Genomic DNA, 21,745 nt, shown 5'->3' with positions numbered 1-21,745 from the left:
TATTTCCTGTAAATGCCGTCCTGTAAATGCTCATCTGCAACACACGCTGGCTGCCGCACGCTAGCTGCTGCACACTGACACATAAATATATAGCAGGTAGGAAAGCGTGCTGCCAAAATTCGCTCGACGCTCGCTTGATTTCACACGAATACAACACAAATATTCAATCATTATACTCCATCTTTGTTTCTATTCGAATGATAGTGTTCACTTGTTATAAAAACATACTGTCTGTGTTCGTAACCAAGCTGTGTCATGCGAAATCACACAAAGCCTGACGAAATTCTTGCGTTCGCTCCCGTTGCGCAGTTTATGTAAATGGCTGCCGGAATCAGGAAACACCCACCGGCGCTCTTCGTGACCTCATTTTTACACCGCATTATTGCAACGCTCCACTGGCGGCTTTGACGAGGCTCGTACGGGAGTCGGAAAGCAGCGTGGTAGTTTCCCAAAATGCAGTGCGCCGCCTATAGCCCTGTACTTGCAGTCATTTACATAAACTGCGCAACGGGAGCGAACGCGAGAATTTCGTCAGGCTTTGTGTGATTTCGCGTGACACAGCTCGGTTACGAATACAGACAGTAAGTTTTTATAACAAGTGAACACTGTCCTTCAAATAGAAACAAAGATGGAGTAGAATGGTTGAATATTTGTGTTGTATTCGTGTGAAATCAAGTGAGCGTCGAGCGAATTTTGGCAGCACGCTTTCCTACCTGCTATATATTGATGTGTCAGTGTGCAGCAGCTAGCGTGCGGTAGCCAGCGTGTGTTGCAGATGAGCATTTGGACGGCATTTACAGGAAATTGTCAGCAGTAATAGGTGAAAGAGAGTAGAAAAACATTAAGACTTTGGTAGTACTTAAATAGATTTCGTATTTATTTAGCATTATATTTTATTGAAACGCTCCAAGTGCCTGTGATAGCAATGGCATACAATCATGCAAATGATACATCGTATGAGGCTATGACCATCGAATTACCACCATGTGTGCATCCCATGTTGTTTTATGTTCCGATTAACCCGAGACGGGCCAGATATTTTACATGATCATCTATGTCATTAGGAATTTGCAGCCTCCTGCGTTTAGAGCTAGATTTTACTCCTTGCGAAATTTCACTACCTCGGCACCTCGGCTCTCTAAGTAGAGCTATATTAGAATATAGGTTACCATGCCAGTATAGTAGTACCGCCTCGAAATATTTAAACGATACAGCGATTAATGTTGGTCCTTCAGTAAAAACTATATTTTTTGGTCACGTAAGTAAGTCTGGTAATGGACATACACTGCTATGTACAGAAGTGATAACTAAGGATCGGGTGATGTCTGCTGGTTTTACGTAGGCGCCAAAATATTTAACTCTGCATGCAAGAGCTTGTACTTGTATGTCATATAAGCTCTAGTAACATAGGGCTAATTAAGTTATAAGAAGTAGACAAATTTTATTTGGAACTTTCCACACTCCGTGAGACTGGAATTGTTGCCCTGTTCATGTCACCACACTTTAGTCGATTCAAGGCTTTAAAAGAATCTGGGTGTGGCGTAAGCCATAAGGCATCCTTGCAAACTAGCTAACAACTTCTGCTGACCCTTACAATATGTAGCTCAAGACACGGACTGAGCATTAATCAGTTCGTTAAGCATAAATTCAGATTCATAAATGTGTTTGTTATCTTTGTTTGCAGATCAAAATATGGATCGGGATTACACGTACATGTATTGGTGGCGGAAGCACTTACAATGCTGGATGGTGTGTAAATGTGCATTTATGCCTACCATTTACTATTATCTAGTCTAGTCATAACTTTGCTACCTCTTTTTAAAATTGTTTCTATTAAACATGAAGTTTTACTTCTTTGTGATTGAGATATGTAGTGATCTCATGTTTTGTGCTGTGGTGATCATCATGTGAAGATGACCGGTAGTGTATTAAAATAACACTTTATTTGCAGAGGACACACCTGTTAGTGCTTGCTTTGACCACGAGGATTGGGCATGGCTTGTTGTAAGGCGAAAATTGTTTGTGTGGAAACACAGTGGTGAGGAAGTGGCTAAGGTAAAGTTGTTGAGGAACAATGATTGGATACCGGTGCAGTAGTTAAAATCTTAGCATGCCCATGTTTAGTGGTAGACATTAGTAGAGGTATTCTAGCACATAGTGTGCCACGACTTGTGAGAGTGCAACTGTGCATAAATATTACTTTGTACACGTGCATCATTCTGTGTGCATAATAAAGAATTGCATTCTTGACAATGGGTTTTGGACATTATTCGTTTCGTGTGCAGTTGCAGTGCAGCGAGCTGACACTACCTGCGAGTGATCTCAATCATCATGCCAGGCTGGCCTGTGTCTTCCCAAACCCCAATGACACCGTCTCTATGAGTGTAATGGCTGTGTCGCCTGAGGGCATCATACGCTACTGGGAAAACGTGTCCAGAGAAGACCGATATGTTGACGTCAATGCCGACCTTCAGGTATGATAGATCCCTTTGCCTAAGCATAGATGGAGTGATTGTCTATCGAAACTTTTCAAGTTTCACTCATGTTCCTCCCCAGCTGATGTAGTTAATTGTTTTTAGTAAAAACAGCATGCATGTTTCTTATTCATGCCTACACCTAGGATAGACCTGACAGACGTAGCAGATGATTCCTAATAAAGTAGCAGGCATATATTTGTACCTGCCTTTTAAGAGATGCAGTGTCCACATGATGTGTGCTTTTGTTTAGGGTCAGGAGGGTCAGTTGCTTAGTGGAGCACTGCCATTAGGCTGCCTCCTCGCCACTACCACTGGTGATTTACTCCTTCTTACACCCATTGATGCAGGAAGACAGGTGAGGAAACGAACCGTTTTATGTGGGATGGGATGATTTGCTAATTCCGCTTTGGTTCATCTGACACCTGGTGTTGAACTGGAGTGTGTTTTAAAGCCGTGGCATAATCCTTACAACATCGGCCGCATTACGGCAAGTAGCTTTGCTGGAGAAACTTGTTACAGAAAGCAAAGCAGCACAGTTGCCAAGAGCCTATGCTCTATGATTTGAGCCAAGGGAATAAAAAAATGTAGGAATAAGAGATACCATCTGTTAAAATATCGACTACCAAATTTAAGTAATTAATTCAAAGGTTTATGTCTATGCGGTGTGTGTCACCGTTTCCAGATTTGCTCAGTGAAATGGAAGATAGCGTGACATGGTTAATTTCCATGAATTTTGCTTAGATGACGGTGCAGTGCCGGGCCGTTGGAAGACCTCGAGGCATGCTAGCAGGATTCGGGCGTCGTATGTCCTCATTAATATTTGGCGGCACAGGATCACAAGCGGAGGGTGTGGTGAGTTGCTGCTGAAGAATCTTGTTCTGGAAAGACAATTTCATTTTGCAGTAGAATCGCCAACATCAGTTAATTAGTGTGAATCTGATATTCTTATCTTTAACACAGCTTTATGATTCCAGAATTTTGGTTTGTTATCACTGCCCCAGGATTATTTACTAGTGAGCATTTAGAAGGCGCACAATATAACAAATGTGTAGTTATTTAACGATACAACAATTTGGAATTATGTTTTTTTTCGCTTGAATGCATGTACATGGTGTTCTAACTGAAATAACCATAAATCATGTCTGGAAGAAACAAAATTAAATCATCGCTACCTTTGCGACTGTGTCTGTTATTTTGTACAGTTTGACTGCATTTGCACTGATATCTTCATGTTTTTGTTCTACCATAGAAAGTTCAGTCAGTGTTGGTGTCGGATGGGGAGGATATGGATGGAAAGTTTCTACATATTCTAACTGGAGGGAAGCTGCAGAAATGGGAGCTTTGGGACGATGGCGAGAAGGTACGAGACGGGAGGAGCAGGAACTTAAATTCACAATAATCCTATAATTTTTATATTAGTTATTCTTATAAAAGATGCACTGTAAGTTAATTGTTATATATTTTACCTGTGCCATCGTTACTCACAAGTAAACAATTTGCTTTAGCTTCTGCTGGAATTTGATGTGGAAACAGCTCTGGCTCACTGCCTGTGTCAGGTAGTTTATGTAAGTATAGATATAATATTTTTAAAGGTCTAAAGTACAACTTCTGTATGTGTCACTGAAAATGTGTATTCTTTGGTTCTCATCTTAGCATATTGTGTTAGGTGTAGGTGTCACTTTGTAATAATACGTTGAACGTATGTGGAATAAATATCTGTGGTATCACTAGAAGAAAACAGCAGTTATCTTTTTGTATGGGGTGGAGTTATGTGAAGTTATAATAATAGTGGCAATGATTTGCTTGGCTCTAGGATGATGAATGTGATGCTACAGAGTTAAAAACCTGGTTGTTGGATATGCAAGTGAATAGGTAAGAGTTCTGTGTGTTATGACTGATGGGCTGATAGCTGATGAGGATAGTGTGTGTACTTGTGCATTCAGAGATTAATCTCATGTTAGTCATTATCATATATAAATTACGTCATTAATCTAAATATATAATGTAATATAATATCATATATAATATAAATCATATCAATATATATAAATATCAGTTTCTTAAAATGGATATATATTATTCAAAAATCATAATATGCTTTTCTTTATGTTTGAGTTCACATTTGTTAGTAGTAAAGAGAGGATGTGATATAGGAAAAGTTGGAATTTTGGAATTTCCTTTTTTTATTTGTAGAGATGGTGTGACAATTCTTGCTGCTGGTTGCAACAACTACCAAGCTGTTTGCAAAGTTCACTATGCTTTCTGTAAGTATTGCTACATGACTGCTTTTCTATCAAAATATGTTTATCGATATTTGCTATTTCAACTGCTTATCATGAGATGTCAGTGTCACGACTGAAATCTAAATAAAAACGGTATATTATTATTACAGGTTCAGTGGCTACCAATCGGGGTGTTCCTGTTGACTTTTCAATGTTTACAGTTACAAAACACAACACTTTGTACCAGGTAAGGATAGTTGGCAATAATAGAACACACTGCAGCAAGTATATATCTATTAATTAATGTTCGTTGTGCATCTTTGTGCACAAAATATTAAGCCACGCCTGTCTTATTTACATTGAAGCCTGGAAGAGAGGATGAGATCCACAGCCACAGGTTTCTGCTATCTGACCCCTTTTCAAGTTCTGCTTTTATTTATACTCCAAATACGGTGCTGTGTACTTCAGGTAATATATACTGTGAAACTGTCTTGATACTGGTAGATGTTAGCATTGCCTCAATATAATTGATGTTTAGGTTTTCAAAATTTATCTTTTATTTGACAATTCTGTTTTGTTTCATGACGCAAATATAGTAACAATGTAACTGAATAGGTTCAAACTCCAAATGCCTGTTTCCTTATTTGTTATTCCTCCCAGGAATCAATCAGTCAATAGAGGATTTGAAATCACGATAGTAAAATTTCATTAATTACCGGATCCGTTTTCGTAGCAACCATCCATGGTTACGAAATAGAGAAGACAGAGTTTAGCTCACTGGGGGAGCGAATCCTGGGTGCAGGGTCTGTTCACAAACAGGCTGTGTTTTTCACTACAACCCGGGCATTTGTCACCTTGCAACCATCTTCTCAGTTGGATATCAGGTAATTCAAGAAGAACACCAATGTATGTAGCTTCAATGTTACCCTCAGCTAAATCATGTTTTATTTATGCTACATATTACTTTTTGTTGTTAAATATTAATTAAAAGTACTTTTCACGATGCAGGTTTTATTTATATTAATCCTTGCATCATTTATTGCGTGGCCTTTCAAGGCAATGACATAATGAAACTGAATGTGTGCTTTACCTTTTATAGTAGTAATGATGCAACATATATAACAATTGTGCCACTGGACATCCACTGGCTGAAATTAGAGCCTCCATGTTCCATCACAAAGTTGTGATAGGTTGCCTTGTTCTTACAGTGGGAATCTATCATCAATGACAGTAGCTGAAGATAGCTGGAGGAATGAGGTAAGCATACATGATAATCCTGTATTATCTATAAGAACGTTGTTAGCGTTGCATATTTTTTCCGAGCATTCATATTGGAAAGAAACGAACCTGCGCGTTATGTCGTACGTGGCACGATGATAATTTTCTCTGTTTAATTGCCCTTTCGAAAAATTGGCACTGCTCCCTCAAGATTATTGGACGAAGTCTGGTTTAAATCGTTACATGCGGGAATGTGTGGTGTCCATTAAAAGTGCTTGCATTGCTGTGCGTTACAGTCGGCATTGATGTCAATCGTTGGCGACGATCAGCTCCATGACATGAGCATCAGTGAAGACAAGACGAGTCGCCTGAAGGCTGCACTGTTGCACTTTGTAAGACGAAACATGGTATGTGCCTCTAGATAAGTCCTTTCAATGTGAAGCTAGTCGATTGTAGCATTCGCAAATATAATCTATTTACTCGTAAATATGTGTGCTTGGTTTTCATTGTTTTTTTTTAGCTTGCCTTGACATCGTCAAGATGAGCTATTGCTATGGGGTGTCGTACGTCCGTCCGTCCGTCAACATTTGGCTACGGTCAACGATAACTCAAGAACCGTTTGACCCACGTTTCAAATTGCATATATTTGTTACTCCTATGGGATAGGTTTGAACGTCCTATTTTGGAGCACGCCAGTCGACCTACATTCGAGCCACGTCCACTTTTTGGCAAAAATGGAAATGGCCATAAGTTAGTTCAGGCTCAATGGATTTTGCTCATTTCTAGTATGTGAATAACTGGCCCCAAAACATATCACACGGGTTTTGATATTTTTTTTTAATTAGGTAGATTTTGGCAATTTCACTATGCATTTCAGTGTCTGCCTACTATACGGTCAACGATAACTCAAGAACCGTTTGACCCACATGTTTCAAATTGAATACAGTTGTTACTCCTATGGGAGAGATTTGAGAACTTCCTATTTTGTAGCACGCCAGTCGACCTACTTTTGAGCCACGCCCACTTTTTGACAAAAATGAAAATGGCCATCTAAATTCATTCGATTTTGTTAAATTTTAGTATGTGAATGTGACACTTTCATTTATTTTTGGGTTATGTCTGCGATTACGTCAGATTAGTAGAAAAATTGTTGTGGTGATAATAGCTTTTCCCTATCTTGGTTATTTAATATATGATTAACCTATGAAGCCAATTAATTCAGACAACTTAACTGCTGCATTTAGAGAGATGCTCAGGCTATTGTTGAGGATGTTCTACCCTCTACAATGACATCCGCACCTGATTCGCTATTGGACAAAATCGTCATCTCGCTTGGGCAGCAGCTGTTGGACGATTTTCCTGCCTTGGACCCTAGGTGGGCAGAGTCAATTCCACAAGGTCAGTCCATTGCTATGTAGTAGCAGGCAGGTAAATGACATAATGCAGTACGATAGCTGTACTACTACAGCTATGAATACAACAACACGAATGTAACAAATTCGCAACATAAGTGCTAATCAAAAAAGCAGCAATATGATGCCATGTAAGGCTAACATAAAAAAAACATCAAGAACAAGTACCAGCACCTGGTTAAGTTGGCGTGTCGATTGTTCATCTGCAGACGTGAGTTCGACGTCAACGTCTCTCATCCTCATGCACCAGCTGGAGGACAAGCAGAAAGCTCACAAGTATTTCGTCACCTTTCTCCGGGAGATCGGCATTTGGGAACGGGTAAGTGTTCCTACACGTGATCATCACGTAAAGCTGGAGTGGTTCGTGTGTCATGTCTGTGTCATGGTGGCATTCCATTAGACCCAATTTTCATGACCGAACAATTTGTGTGTGGGGGGAGGTAGTGTTTCTGTGTACTGTGAATCGTATTATGTCGTCTTTTATGTATCCAATCTCAGTTAAAATCTGCACTTTGTCTCGATTTCACTTTCTCAATTATTTGCAACACTTCGAAGCTGCGTTCAGTGTCTATTTTTCTGTGTAGTCTCTACATTGTTAGGTTTGGCTATCCAGTACAATAGTTCTCATACATTTGTTGTCACTCAGATGTGTGGCGTTACGGAAGCACGGCAGATGGCACCGACGTGCCTCGTACTGAGAGAGCACACCGAGAAACTTGTCGCTGCAAATGTTCTCCGGGGTCTTCACACCATGTAAGTAAACCCACTGTTGTTGTCACATTGTTGTCTCTCGGAGAAGCATCTAAGGGCGAAGCTTAATTGGCTGGTGTGTGCGAATACTGTTTCACAACATTCACTGGATCATGTTACCATATATCACTATCAGCCTTTACCCACATACGGCTGACCAATGAATGACCGAGAACTTATTATTGCAGATATCCATCGGTTGTAGACAGCGGCATACGTAAGGTTTTGTCTAAGCGCCAGACGGTGTCACCTGGAACAGCTTTGACACCACAGGACCTGTTCTACCGGGAGGTATTACCAATTATTTGTTTAATGTAATTACATGCTGCTATCAGTCTTGTATGCATTACTTGTCTTGTATCTATACATATACAATGTCTCGTGCTGTTTTACCTGTAATTCCAAGCTGAAATACATTGCATTTTACACATTACTATATTATACTATAACAGAGTGGACCTTATTATCAGATGAAAATACATGAATGACTTTATCATTCTCATTAGTAATAGTTAATGATAATAATTAATGATAATTTAACATTATCAGTAATAAGCTTTTACTGGTACCAGAATGATATTATTCTGGTAATATTACTTGTAGTAGCTCTAATGTTTTTTCCCCAGTTCAGAGCACTGAATTGATGACTTCAGTATGGAGGTTTATCTAGAAAGAAACAATGACACATGTCACCTATTAGTATAATCAGGCTTGCTGTGATATAGATTGAATGATCAGTAATCCAGTCTTGTCTTTGACAGGTATCCAGGATAGATGACATATTCTGGGGTCTGGTACAGGTGGAACTGGAGCTAATAGAGTCGTCCGACGTCTCGTCCGTAGACTGCATCACGTTCTTGTCGCACACAAACACAATATTCGAGGTGTGAAACTATGCATCAGCTCAATCCCTCGTTTAATGAGATCAAATATGTCGCATTTTCATCCTGCAAGAATGTCGTGTGCGTCATATACTCTCTGGTGGATTAAGAACTTGTTAGTGGATGTATTATATCAAAAGAATGGTGCTCCATGGACGTTTTGTTTTTCGAGACCGAGTAAAGGCTCTAGCACACAAATGATGCCACATGAATTGTTGAATCTTTTTCAGGGTGTTTTGAAGGAAGTAGCTGATTGTCGTGCAGCACAGGCCACCATGTTTGTGAATAGCACAGTAGAACAGTACAAAGACTACGTGCCTTGGACGGCGCGATCAGGCACCACTGGTCTCCGATCACTGCTGACCAAGCAGGTATGCTGTATCCTCATAGCATTGACCAGGCAGATATAGTGTATTGAACAAGCAGGTAATGTTGCTTCTACATAGTATTGACCTGGCAGGTATGATGTATTGATTAAGCAGGTAATGTTGCTTCCACATAGTATTGACTAGGCAAGTATGTTGTATTGATTAAGTAGGTAATGTTGCTTCCACATAGTATTGATCAGGCAGGTATGATGTATTGATTAAGTAGGTAATGTTGCTTCCACATAGTATTGACCAGGCAGGTATGATGTATTGATTAAGTAGGTAATGTTGCTTCCACATAGTATCGATCAGGCAGGTATGATGTATTGACCATGCAGGTGTGCTGTATCCACAAGATTATTAAGCATTCAGATGTGCTTATTTCCACACTTGCTGGCCAAGCATGTATGATGGTATATCCCTGCATCTCGGACTAGACAGTCATGCTATGTCCATATATTTCTCACCCTGCATGCATGCTTATGACCACACCTTGCTAACCATGTAGATAAAATGTATGCGCACATTCTTATCTAAATCTCTGTGTGTGTATCTTTGTTCTGCAGCACAAGCTCACAGTCGAGAATGGCATCCCAGAGTCGATGGACTCCCACACGCGATCCGCCCTCGTGCGCCAGCTGGTTAACCTCTCTGACAACATTTTAGCCGGCTATGCCACGCAGGTGGAAGCGCTAGGAGTAGACGTGAGCGTTGAACGACGCAGAACATTGAAGAAGAAGTACGAGAGTGAAAGATATCGACTCATTCAGCCACTACGTGAGTGCGCGGGGTTGGGAGAGAGGGATGTTTAGTTAATCATTATTTATTTTCGTGTGATGCTATGTTAGCTGACTTGAAAGACGTATAAGATGCAAAATGGTTTCAGTTGTTTTCACCTTCTTAGAGGTGCATATATTTCTCATTGGCTCTGATTGTACTGAAGGCGTTTCTGTGTTATTGGCATGGTTGCTTTTCTATACGAACAAGATCAGTGACAAAATGACAGTGCCTTCTCCGTCTTTACTTACAGTGCAGTGTGAAGCATATGAAGAGGCGATGTTTCTTGGTGAGAAGTACGCCGACTTCCGTGTCCTTACTCAGATGTGTGAGCTGACGGACAACGATGACAGACTGCAGAGATACATGACCCAGTTCTCGCAAGAAGTGAGTGAAACCCTGTTGGGCATCATTTGCTTTTCTCAATGGTTGTCATCTGTTCATACAAGCCTGAGGGACCCATTTACAGTTACCATCAGTTATCAAAATCATACAAATGGAACTCTGTGGGAGTTGGTCAACGGTCGTTGTACACTTAGAATTTCATGCCTTTCTGCCAACTCTAGAAATTCAACATTGCAACAATGTTTTGCACAGTTGAGGTGAAGGGGTTGGGGGTGGTTGTCAGGAAAAGCTGTACATTCTGTATAATTGTTTATAATTAAACATCTCTCATGGCCATCATAGAATGACACTACAAATGGCTAAATGCAGTGTGCTTAATCGTACGTATGTGAGGGCATTCCGTGTGGTCCCGCTGATTCTTAACCAAGTGTTGCCTGCACAATATATTTGTGCAGCCTAACCAGACTATCATGTAATGGTGAAGCCCTACGCGTTGCATGTATGCATGTAACGGTCGCCGTCGCAGCTAGCATCACATGTATGCATGTAACGGTCGCCGTCGCAGCTATCGCGAGACCGTATCTAACGCGACGTTGCGGCGCGCCGCAGGGTTTCGCACAGTTTGTGTTCGCCACGTACGTCGCGGAGGGCAAGCAGGCGCGGCTGTTCTCGCAGCCGGCGGCTCACGACGCCGAGCTGACGGCGTTCCTGCAGCTGCACGGCAGCCTGCGCTGGATACACGACGTCCACACGAGGAACTTCATCGGGGTACGTAGTCCTGTGATGCACGCATGCACCCTGTCGCATGTTCTCCAGTCACGCGTCGTGCTGCAACACACAGCCTGACACACATGCATGTTTTTACGCTGTCACATATGCTCCAGTCAAACGTCATGCTGCCACTCACACTATAATCTAGAATCAACGAATAAAACACGGACTATTACGGGCTAAATTAGCAGCTAATTACTATCCGTAATAGTCCATGGCTCTCCGTCCGTTTTGCACCAATTACCTGTTTGGTCCGTGTTTTATTCATTTATTCCAGTTCATAATGTCACAGTCTGACACACATGCACCTTTATACAGTGTCACATATTCGCCACTAACACATCGTTAATTCTAACACTGGTCCACATATATACTCTGTCACATTCACCAGTCCCACAATGCCTGCCACATACTGCTACACACTATCACAAAACTTCTGGTAGTGCACCTAATGCTACCCATATATCATTTGTCATGTACTGTTCTGCTACATATCATATGCTGTTCTTACTTTCTTTTTGAATGATTTTATCACTTATGCATTCATCTTGTACTATTTAAACCACGAGTAAGTTACCTTGGGCACGACATTGATACTGGTTATCGTTCTAGGCTGCACAGACATTAAAGACGCTCGCCATCGAGGAGCAAGCCAACTTGCCAAAGAAGAAAACACTTCTAAGCCTCAGTAAACTGGCAGCATTAGCCAGTGATGAGCCAGCAGGGGCTGTTGAGGAGATTGTGGATGGTAGGTTATGTGTGCAGTGGTGGATGGTAGGTGTACAGTGGTGGTAGTGGTGGATAGTAGGTGTACAGTGGTGGTAGTGGTGGATAGTAGGTGTACAGTGGTGGTAGTGGTGGATGGTAGATGTACAGTGGTGATAGTGATGGATGGTAAATGTACAGTGCTGAAAGAAGGGAGTGGTATCATGACAATGGTTCCATGAAGGAGGTAATGGCCATTAGATAGACTCTATGGAAGAAGGGGCTGACAGGCATATTTACTGGCAGTGTGTTGCATCAGTTGAGTTAGAGCCAGAGTTTGGGTGAATGTATCATTTGCCGAAATAGGCTTGAAGGTAAAGTAAACTAATTGTTTTTTTAAGTGGTAAACTTGGAGCAAGACATTGTATTGCACCAGGAGGGACTTCCACTGGAAGTTCTAACCGCAGAAGGCCTAGACAAAGGTATTATGCCTGTGCTGACACCAGAAGAGCTCATCGAGGTAAGGGAATTTATCTTACTAAGCCTCTTTAGAGCAGCTGTGTGCATTAGAAAAATACATATATATTGCATATGATCACACTGATGCAGAACTATTCTGTTTTTTTCTCTAGGTGTACATTGGCGAGGCAAACGTGAGGGCAAATGAGTTTGACTTCAAAAAGGCATTGGATCTGCTCGAGTTTATCCCTACAACAGATCTTCAGGTGAGCTGCAACCTTATGGTGGCCTAATTACTATGTATCAACCACCTGTAAATGCTAATTCTCACACAAAGCATTGAAAGCGAAATGAAGATTGCTGTGTAATTTAAATATTGTAAATAATGAGTGACGTAGGATTAGACTAACCACTACAGACACACTGTTTAATTAGTATAATATTTTTTTCAGAGACAAAGTATGATTGATGATTTAAAGTTGAAAATATGGTGTGCAGCTATTCTACAAGATAGGTACGTTTCTAATCTGGCAGGCAATTTTAGTAGGTAGTATTTCCCAGTATTAAAATTAATAGCGTTCTAGTACTACTACTTCCAGTATAATGTCCTGCTGTTGGCGATATAGGCAACTAGGCTAAAACGCAAACAGGCAAAGTTCAGAATCTGTGGCAGTTTAATCCCTTGCTTATACTAGCCTAGTAGAAAGCTGATAAAATGGAAGAGGGAATAGGTTGCCTTGCAGTGAACCAGCTGCTCAAATATGAGGAATCTTAAATAGCAATCCTAACAGCTTAACCCTAGTAACACACTGGTCATATTCTGCTCAGTATAGGTCTGGGTATTCAGAGCCATCATTGCACTGGGTTCTAGATTCATGCTCAGTGATTATTGTTCCGAGTGCAATATAATGTCTATTACATTGGAGGCCAAATGTTGAAGCTTGTTGCGTCATTGTTAACATTTTTCCAGCTGGGATGATATTGAAACTGACGGCTCACTCGAAGGTATCAAGGACACCATTCTGTTCCGAACAATAGAACTGGCTTCCCTAGATGGTAATTGTACCTGTTCACCTGTTTGGTCCGCTGTAGTCCGTGGCTCTCTGTGTGTTTTACGCCATTTACATGTTTAGGCCAGGTTTTATTTGTTTATTCCAGTCCATAGCGATCATAATTCATAATATTGACTGTTGTCGTTTTACATTGGTGTAAAAACATTGTGTTAGTACTCATGCTTCATACACTATTCATCTTGTGTTGTATGATTTAATTAAGGGTAGTTTACCGAAGCTCGAGTGCATGGTAAATTTCTCACATTCAGCTATAGCTTTAGTTTAACAAGTGATTTTGTAATGTGCCTTTAAAGAAGATGACTTCTTCGCCAACTGTTTCTGAACCTTAAAGACATAATAAGACCAATGCTTATGCAATGTTGACGATTGCTAGAGTAACTGGCACCTTGTGTAGTTAATAAGTACATAACCTTACATCAAAACGCGTATTAGTTTGTCCAATATCACTGCTGGTTACTAAGAAATGTCTAATTGAAATCCTTTGAAATTGAAAGGAACTTTTTGTCAGGGCTGTCCATGTGCGTCCGTGGTTAGTACGTGTGTTTTACTCCATTTCCATGTTTAGTCCGTGGCCGTGGTTACACCGCTGACACCTCCATTTCATCTGGCGTCCAAAACATACGGGCCGCACAAATGTTTACGTCATCACTTGACTCCTGGATGACATTTACGGCACGTAAATGATACGTTGATACATATCAACAACCGATTTCAAGTCTTGTTTGTAATGTAACCAGCAGTGATATTGGACAAACTAATACGCGTTTAGCTGTAAGGTTATGCACTTATTAACTACACAATGTGCCAGTAACTCTAGCATTCGTCAACATTGCATAAGCAATGGGCTTATTATGCCTTTAATTGTGATTGAATTTTAAGTATTTGGCATGATTATAATTTATTTGCGCCTGTCTTTTAATTAGCATCGTTACCAGTGGAAGCGTGCGTGTTTCATCGCCCAGAACCCCTTCACTCACTATATATCACTCCGTGTATGTGCGTGTGTGGCTGATGTTCGTTTGCTGATCAACAGGCCTACCTATGGACGGGTATCTACCTTCAGTACAAAGCCTGCTCAGTTGTGAAGAGTTAGGAGATCTACGACACAGTGCCGCCTTTAAGTACCTTGTCCAGGCTGGGTACGAATATCTACAGGCCAAGGAGACCAGAGCTCGCACGCCTTGAGAAAAACCCAGGCTAGCTAATGTTGCACTGGGAAGGTGACGAAAAGATGTCCGCCTGACTTAGTAGAACAGAAGCAGAGAAATTGATTCTTCGGGCTGTTTTTCGTAATGTTTTCATGTTATTTGTAAGTTAAAGATTTCATTGTCGTGGACAGGAGTTTGGATAGAAGGGACTCATGTTGCCACCGATTAGTTTGTGCATACTGAATATAATGTATGGAATTTCTAGGAGCAATTGTACATTTAGCTAAGTGTCATATGACATTTGTAGCATAGCAAACCTCCGTACTTAATAAGATCTTGTAGTGTATGTTTCCTGTCTAAATTCTAGAAGTTACTATCTTAAACATTAAATGGAATGTACGGCGGTGTCAGCTTTTTTTCAGAAATTCAACTGGAAATATGATGTATAAGTATGTATATAAAAATTCAAATCTACTTGATTTATCGCCGTTATGTTATCTACTAAATAAGCAACAGTCGTAAAATTACCAATTTTATATTTCAAATTCATTATCAAATTACAGCCCTTACATTTCAAGGAGGCTCTCTAAAATAAACAGTTTCTTAATAGGTCTTGCCATATTTAACTAATATCGACAATAAAAAGAGTGAATAATTACAGAATTATGCATGATAGCAAATGTAAAGCAACAGAAGTATCTGAAGGCATACTTGAATGGCCATAACCTGGGCAGTGGACGTGTAGAGAGAGGCACATGTGCTCCACAGACTCGTCTGAAGGGCATGGGTCAATGTGTGCACACCAAACATCAAACGGAAACCTGCTAGACCAAGGCGGGCAGCGACACTGGATGCCGACATGCCGACAGAGATTTAAATTATTTAGTGGAAAGCTGATCATCAGTGCGGTCATATCCCTTAGGGAGTAACGTTTTTACACAAAAATGCACAAACTGCATACTTCTAAGATTTATACAATTGAAAGAATGTAATCAGGCATATGTGGCATCCCTACATGCGTATTTGTTACCGAACATAATACATATATGATACATCGCATGAGTGCTAGGGGCCATCCCGCGTGCCCTCGCTTGGTCTACGCCGAGACGCGTCTTGGACGAACGCAAAGGCTTCCATACAGCGTCGAGCGATTTCGCAAATAATAGATATTGCCAAAATATCCTCTGGGTGTCAAGCCGGGGTCGGGACGTAGCAATGATCGCCGGCCATGGTTAAATCCTGCCCAGTCGGAGCCATTTTAATGCACAGCGCATGGTTCTTTCTCTCTCTCTTTCTCTCTCACCATCGCACGCTCTCTCTCCCTCCCCATCCCTTCTTCCCTCCATCCCGCCCTCTCCCGTGGCGGCGCCAGGATTGTAAAAGTGGAGGCAAGCTGAGGGCAAGGAAAAATGTTGTGATCGCGTAGCGCGAGAACTAATTGTGGAGTACAGGGGGCGAAGTTCCCGGAAGCTCTGAGCTTTTAACATTTTTTGAGGTGAAAAATTAAGCTTCTGTATGCCTTAAACAGAGAAATAAACACGCTTGCAGAGCATTTCTGATCCATATCCAAACTTCTAATTTTACTGTAGTGCGCTAGTGTTGTAAATAAAGGCTATCCACGAAAATTGCTGTTTCACAGAAAAATAAAGGCGAAAATCGTAGTGGCGGAAATGAAATAAGAAAGCGGAAATTTTCCGCCAAAATCGGAAGGGTTGGGAGGTCTGCCACTCAATAAGAATTCAAATTAACATAGGACTAGCGTTAAAACCAAAGATTGAAAGGCTCATTTTTGGGCCTATGGAGTTAAATAAATATTATGCATTGCTCTGTTGACTGTGTCTTAAAAACTTTTGTACAGCGAGATGGCTTTGGGGGCAGGCGCAATGCCCCCCTTACGTCGTCGCCACTGCTTCATCTCTTTTCTCTATTCGCCTATTTCTATCTCTTAGAGCCTCCATCTCTCTCTATTTTCTTAGCTCTCTCCCATTCTCTCTATTTTCAGTTATATTTTTTATAAAAGTTACAATGGAACAGGTATTCATATACAAATTAAACATAACAGAGAGTAAGAAAACTGAGAGGAGACACGAGGAGATGAAGATAAACGAGTTTGAGAGAGATATAAGAGCCAGAAAAGATAGCGAAATAGAAGGGAGAGAAGGGAAGAGCGAGCTTAGCACTTTATACGTGCGTATGTTGCGAGCGTGATTGTGTTGCGGTGATGTGTCGTTGCGCATTACGTGTGTGCGCTGCTGCGGGGCCGAGCTGCTCGTGCTTGTCGCGTACGCAGCTTCGCCCATTTTTAGCGCTATTCGTGAGTGTGCGCCTGCCGACTTGCGCACAATACTAGTGTGTCTCTTGTGTGTCTGCTACGCGCGCGTGTGGCGTACATGTGCTGCGTGTGCGTGGCGCGGCGACTGTGATTGTGTGTTTCGCGTTGCGCGCGTGTGTGTGCAACTGTTGAAAAATACGCCGAGCACCTCTTCTGCGTTTAACCAATCAGGAACGAGATATCCCCGACAGAGTAGCGGCCTTCGTGCGGGGTGTTGTGCGCTGGCTGCGCGTGATGTGTGTGCGCTTCGCGTTTGTACCGTTGCGTGAGCGGAACGGCGTCAGGCCAACCGAGGGTCATCGCGCGGCCTGCGCCTGTGTGTATTGCTGAGATACCATTAACCAATATTAAATCCATTTCTCAAATTAACTCTCTGGTTGCGGATATTGCGCAGCGCTAACACGCTACGTAGCCGATTGTGTGGGCTACATGGACTGTTATATGCAGCGGGCAATTAACATGCAGATCTTTTCCTATTTCGTAGAAGGTCTACTGATAAAAATCGTTATCATTAAATTTATGATAGATACCTCCTTCTACGATTTTTAAATTCATGATTTTTGCGAAAATTAGTATTCTCCCTGGGAGATATTAGCATCGTGGAGCATGTTATAGGCGGTGCAGTACTGGGATGTTTCGGTGATAAAGATTCTATATAGCTTTGGCTGAGGGTAGAGAGCGGTAGGAGGACTGAGGAGGGACGCAGAGAAGATTAGCCGAGAGCGCGCTAGAAAGAAGGGAGTGGGCAAGGGGACAATGGAGTCAGTGGACGAAGGGAGCGGGACAAAATTAGAAGTTTTTGCACATTATAAACGTTAGGGCGCGTTCCTAATTTATAAAACAGGTCTATGATAGCAAATTTCTTACAGAAATCTTATGCTTATGTACCCTAACCGATATTAAATGCATATTCATCACAAATATAATTGTCTGGTGGCATATGAGCATGGCGTTAAGGAAAAGATAGGCAAGCTGATGCGATACGAGAATTCCACTATGGTTAGGGCGGTGGTATTCAGCATTGAACTGGATATTAGAAACATGTAATAAGTGACATTAAGTGGTATTAGTAACGATAAGCGAAATATGGTAACTTTGTTAGCTTGTCTGCTCGTTTATTAATTTAAAGCATCGTTAAACAAACGATTACAATGCTGCGCCTGGATAGGACGTTCACGGCTGATTTCAATTTAACGTTTATAAAAAGTATATTATTATTAATATAATAATAAAGAACATAATTCCGTTTAAAAATGTACAGTATGCTTTTCTAAATATCATGTATATTAATTCTCATTAGAAGATCACACGCTTGATGCCTTCCCCCCGCAACATAAACAAAAAAACGAAGACTCATGGTCTTGTGCTCTCTCGCCAGCGATTTATGTTGTTTTCTCCTTGAATTTCTACTGATGTTCTAATCCCTACGTTAGTCGCAAGCTGCACATAACGCACTGGTAAGTACATGATGTTTTCGGCCGTGAGAATCGGTCCGTGTGTAGCGCATTTTTACGTTGTTATGCAGGTGAAATCAAACGCGACTATACATAAATCTATATTAATTTGCTAATATCTGTCGAAGAAATGATCATTGTCAATAATACATTCGTTTTATATATTACATCCAGTGGTGTATACAGACAATTCATGACGCAGAACTGAGTACAGATACGTATTCAATTTCGCTGCAATTTTATGACTGTGCGTTGCAGGTCAGACCGAGCGCTCTCTGTTGCTTCATCGGTCATCGTAGCTTCATTGGTAATAATTCTAATTTCATCTGTACTCTAAGTACCTGACCAATCATAACAGGCAAGAAGTATAGTGATAGGGCCAGGTGCGCCTTACGGACACTGCAGTGCTCTTTGTCTCTTTGCCAGATGTATGCTCTCACGCTTGTATTTGATTAGAGATGCGTTTTCCTCTGCACAGTGTGTTTCTGAACATTAAATAGATATTACATACCATTTTATTCATAATACAGGTCAATAATTCATAGAATCCATAAGTAGCGATTGCAATTCATGCACAATATGTGGAAACCTTAATCGCAATAGCGGCTTACGAAAGCCTATTTTATCACATTTTTATTCATTTAGTTACTTCATTAGATTGGTAATCTTTCTTTTAAATTCAATGCTGATTCATTTAACGTATTAATGTCTTGAAGCTACAACTTCAACCAAAGAAGCGTTGATATGACAATGCACTATGGTTTTTGTACGTGCAGGCACGTTGGTTAATTCATTTATTCAATTTAAATATAGTTATGTTTTAACTTCGCGAGAACTAGTTTATAACATTCATACGTTGGTTTATATAGGCGTCTACGCGACGAGATATTTGTTATAGGTTCGTACGTTTGTTTATATAGGGGAGTAGTGTTTAATATAGATAGTACGTGTTTAGTTAGAGGTTCTGTACAGTGGTTAATATAGGTTCGTACGGTCGTTTAATATAGGTTAGACGTGTTTTAATATATTGGTTCGTACCGTTGTTTAATAGTAGGGGCGTACTGTGGTTTAATATAGAATCATACGTGATTATATAGTTGGGAGTACGTGTTTTTATAGGATCGTACGTGTTTAGTTAGGAGTTCGTCGTGTGTTAAATATCAGGTTGTACGTTTGGCTTTAATATTAGGTTCGTGACCGGAGTAAACAGAATATTGCTAAGTCCTATGGCATGATTAGGCGGGTCCCGCGTGTTTAATATAGGTTCGTACGTGTTTAAGATAGGAGGCAGGTGTTCAAAAGGTAGCCCGTTCAAGCGTGCTATATCGCATCAGTATTAGTGGGATGGCGCTGCGCGTTTACGTTGTATTTTTCCTATATGTGTGTACGTGAAGTTTATAAATAGAGTTAGTGTGATGGTGATTCTCGCTAGTCTTGTAGGTTCTAGTTGGGGCGATTTTTTGACGTCCGGATATAGCTATAGTAGGTGTGAATATTTTGGTACGTGGGAGAGGGGCATATTATTAATATTAGGTAGATTTACGTGGACTTTTACTAGTATCATTCGACGTTACTGTCAGCGTGAAGAAACTTAAGCTTTAGGACTTTTATATGATAGTATCCGTGTTTAATTATGATCGTTACTTAGTTTAATTAGGCGCTTCGTACGTGCGTTGATATTAGGAGTCTCGTACGTGTTTAATGATATTGGTTCGTATTGTGGTTAATATAGGTTCGTATGTGGTTAATATATGGTTCGTACGCTGTGTTTAAATATAGGAACGTCACCGTAGTTTGATTAGGGTTCGCTACGTGGGTTAGTATTAGGTTGTACGAGGTATAATTATATGATCGTAAGTGTTTATATAGATTCGTACGTGTTTTATTTAGGGTTCTGTACGTGGTTAAATGGTTTGTTGACGATGTATATTTTATATTATTGTGGTTCGCTACGTCTAGGTTGGTTTAATATATTATATACGCGTTAGATCTATTATGTGACCGCGTTCAATTATCTTATGGGTCTTATTACGGCGTGTTTTATCAGATGTGAGAGGTACTGTATACTAGTTGATATATACGTTTAGGAGTGATTCTTGCTCTGGTACTCGGATATTAAGAATTGTATGATATAATGTGGCTTATATTTAGTGTTGGAATTCGTTAAACGTTTATAAATTATTATGCGCTGGTGACGGCGTGCTACTTGTGACGACTCGGTGGTTTAAATTATAAGGATACGGCAACGAAACGTGCTCCCTTTATGGCAGCCGTTTTAGGCCACAATTATCTTGATGTTGTCAGGACTGTGGTAATATAGGCTGCGCTCTAGGTCTCTTCGTAGTGACGATGATTAATGATTTTTATGGACTTCCGGCCGGTCCTGTTACGTGAGCGAGGTGGTATATAGAGTTTAGTACAGACGTGAGTTTGTACGGTTCTATGTAGGAACACCGTACGTACGGTGTTGATATTACGAATTCTTGCAAGTAAAATTTTATAAGCTCGGTCGGTCGTGAAGTGGTTTCATAAAGATTCGTTACATCGTTTATTATAGCGTTTTGTACGTGTTTAATCAAAGCTGGCGTACGTGTTACATTATAGGTTGTAGGCGTGTATTAATATAGCGTTCGTACGAGTATCGATATAGTTCGTATCCGTGTTTAATATAATGTTCGTTCGTGTATGAAATATATGTTCGTACGTGTTTCATATAGGTTGTTACGTGTTTAATATTGGGGCGTACGTGTTTAATATAGGTTCGTACATGTTTAATATAGGTTCGTAAGTGTTTAATGTCGATTCGTACGTGTTTATTATAGGTTCATACGTGTTTATTATAGGTTCATACGTGTTTATTATAGGTTCGTACAGATTCAAGCCTTGGTTTACTTACCATCCGCGTTACCTCCTCCTCCAGCGCTAACTTCTCTAGAGGTGCCACGGAACATTCTTCTATCACGTTGACACTCTTTTGCCATTTTGGTAAAGGTCTCGGGATCTTGTTCTATAGTGTAAGCAAGTGGTGTACGTGATATGCCGCGAGTGACAGACGCCATAATTCCATCTACATAATACGAAAATAATATATTACGTGTAATAAATCATTATAATACGGTACCCGGTAACAATACGATCAACTTTACTGCTAATTTTAATAAATTTTGCCCCAATTTATGTATTAGCAATTTGTAAACAGGTAAGAATTCATATATAGTACGTACCAAAATTCTAACGGTTTCGAGAGAGAGAAGGGGTAGGACGTGCTTGTCATAAATAGCAACCCACTTTTCAAGATGCGGGATAACCTGTCCACCTCCCATGCACAAAACCTACAAAGTGTTTCATTACGT

At 40.7% G+C, this 21,745-nt stretch overlaps 1 protein-coding gene across 1 annotated transcript in view; it reads left to right on the top strand.

Annotated features, from left to right (window-relative positions):
* Window positions 1-15,085, top strand: part of LOC106815401 (nuclear pore complex protein Nup133-like) — a 23,340-nt gene extending 8,255 nt beyond the window's left edge. The window contains exons 2-30 of the mRNA XM_014819860.1: window positions 1,685-1,749; window positions 1,952-2,055; window positions 2,286-2,474; window positions 2,728-2,832; window positions 3,219-3,329; window positions 3,727-3,837; window positions 3,983-4,042; window positions 4,291-4,349; window positions 4,671-4,741; window positions 4,870-4,946; window positions 5,065-5,167; window positions 5,433-5,583; window positions 5,908-5,956; window positions 6,214-6,324; window positions 7,162-7,315; window positions 7,539-7,648; window positions 7,976-8,082; window positions 8,268-8,370; window positions 8,841-8,963; window positions 9,191-9,331; window positions 9,895-10,105; window positions 10,359-10,492; window positions 11,060-11,218; window positions 11,834-11,969; window positions 12,328-12,446; window positions 12,559-12,651; window positions 12,838-12,899; window positions 13,356-13,441; window positions 14,492-15,085. Of these exons, the coding sequence (XP_014675346.1) occupies window positions 1,685-1,749; window positions 1,952-2,055; window positions 2,286-2,474; window positions 2,728-2,832; window positions 3,219-3,329; window positions 3,727-3,837; window positions 3,983-4,042; window positions 4,291-4,349; window positions 4,671-4,741; window positions 4,870-4,946; window positions 5,065-5,167; window positions 5,433-5,583; window positions 5,908-5,956; window positions 6,214-6,324; window positions 7,162-7,315; window positions 7,539-7,648; window positions 7,976-8,082; window positions 8,268-8,370; window positions 8,841-8,963; window positions 9,191-9,331; window positions 9,895-10,105; window positions 10,359-10,492; window positions 11,060-11,218; window positions 11,834-11,969; window positions 12,328-12,446; window positions 12,559-12,651; window positions 12,838-12,899; window positions 13,356-13,441; window positions 14,492-14,643 (3,256 nt within the window). The 3' untranslated portion in view covers window positions 14,644-15,085. The remainder of the gene's footprint in view (window positions 1-1,684; window positions 1,750-1,951; window positions 2,056-2,285; window positions 2,475-2,727; window positions 2,833-3,218; window positions 3,330-3,726; window positions 3,838-3,982; window positions 4,043-4,290; window positions 4,350-4,670; window positions 4,742-4,869; window positions 4,947-5,064; window positions 5,168-5,432; window positions 5,584-5,907; window positions 5,957-6,213; window positions 6,325-7,161; window positions 7,316-7,538; window positions 7,649-7,975; window positions 8,083-8,267; window positions 8,371-8,840; window positions 8,964-9,190; window positions 9,332-9,894; window positions 10,106-10,358; window positions 10,493-11,059; window positions 11,219-11,833; window positions 11,970-12,327; window positions 12,447-12,558; window positions 12,652-12,837; window positions 12,900-13,355; window positions 13,442-14,491) is intronic.
* The last annotated feature ends 6,660 nt before the right edge of the window (window positions 15,086-21,745 follow it).

This window comes from Priapulus caudatus, unplaced genomic scaffold (genome assembly GCF_000485595.1).
Source record: "Priapulus caudatus unplaced genomic scaffold, Priapulus_caudatus-5.0.1 Scaffold28, whole genome shotgun sequence".
NCBI lineage: Eukaryota > Metazoa > Priapulida > Priapulimorpha > Priapulimorphida > Priapulidae > Priapulus > Priapulus caudatus.
This window is presented reverse-complemented; position numbering and strand designations above follow the sequence as displayed.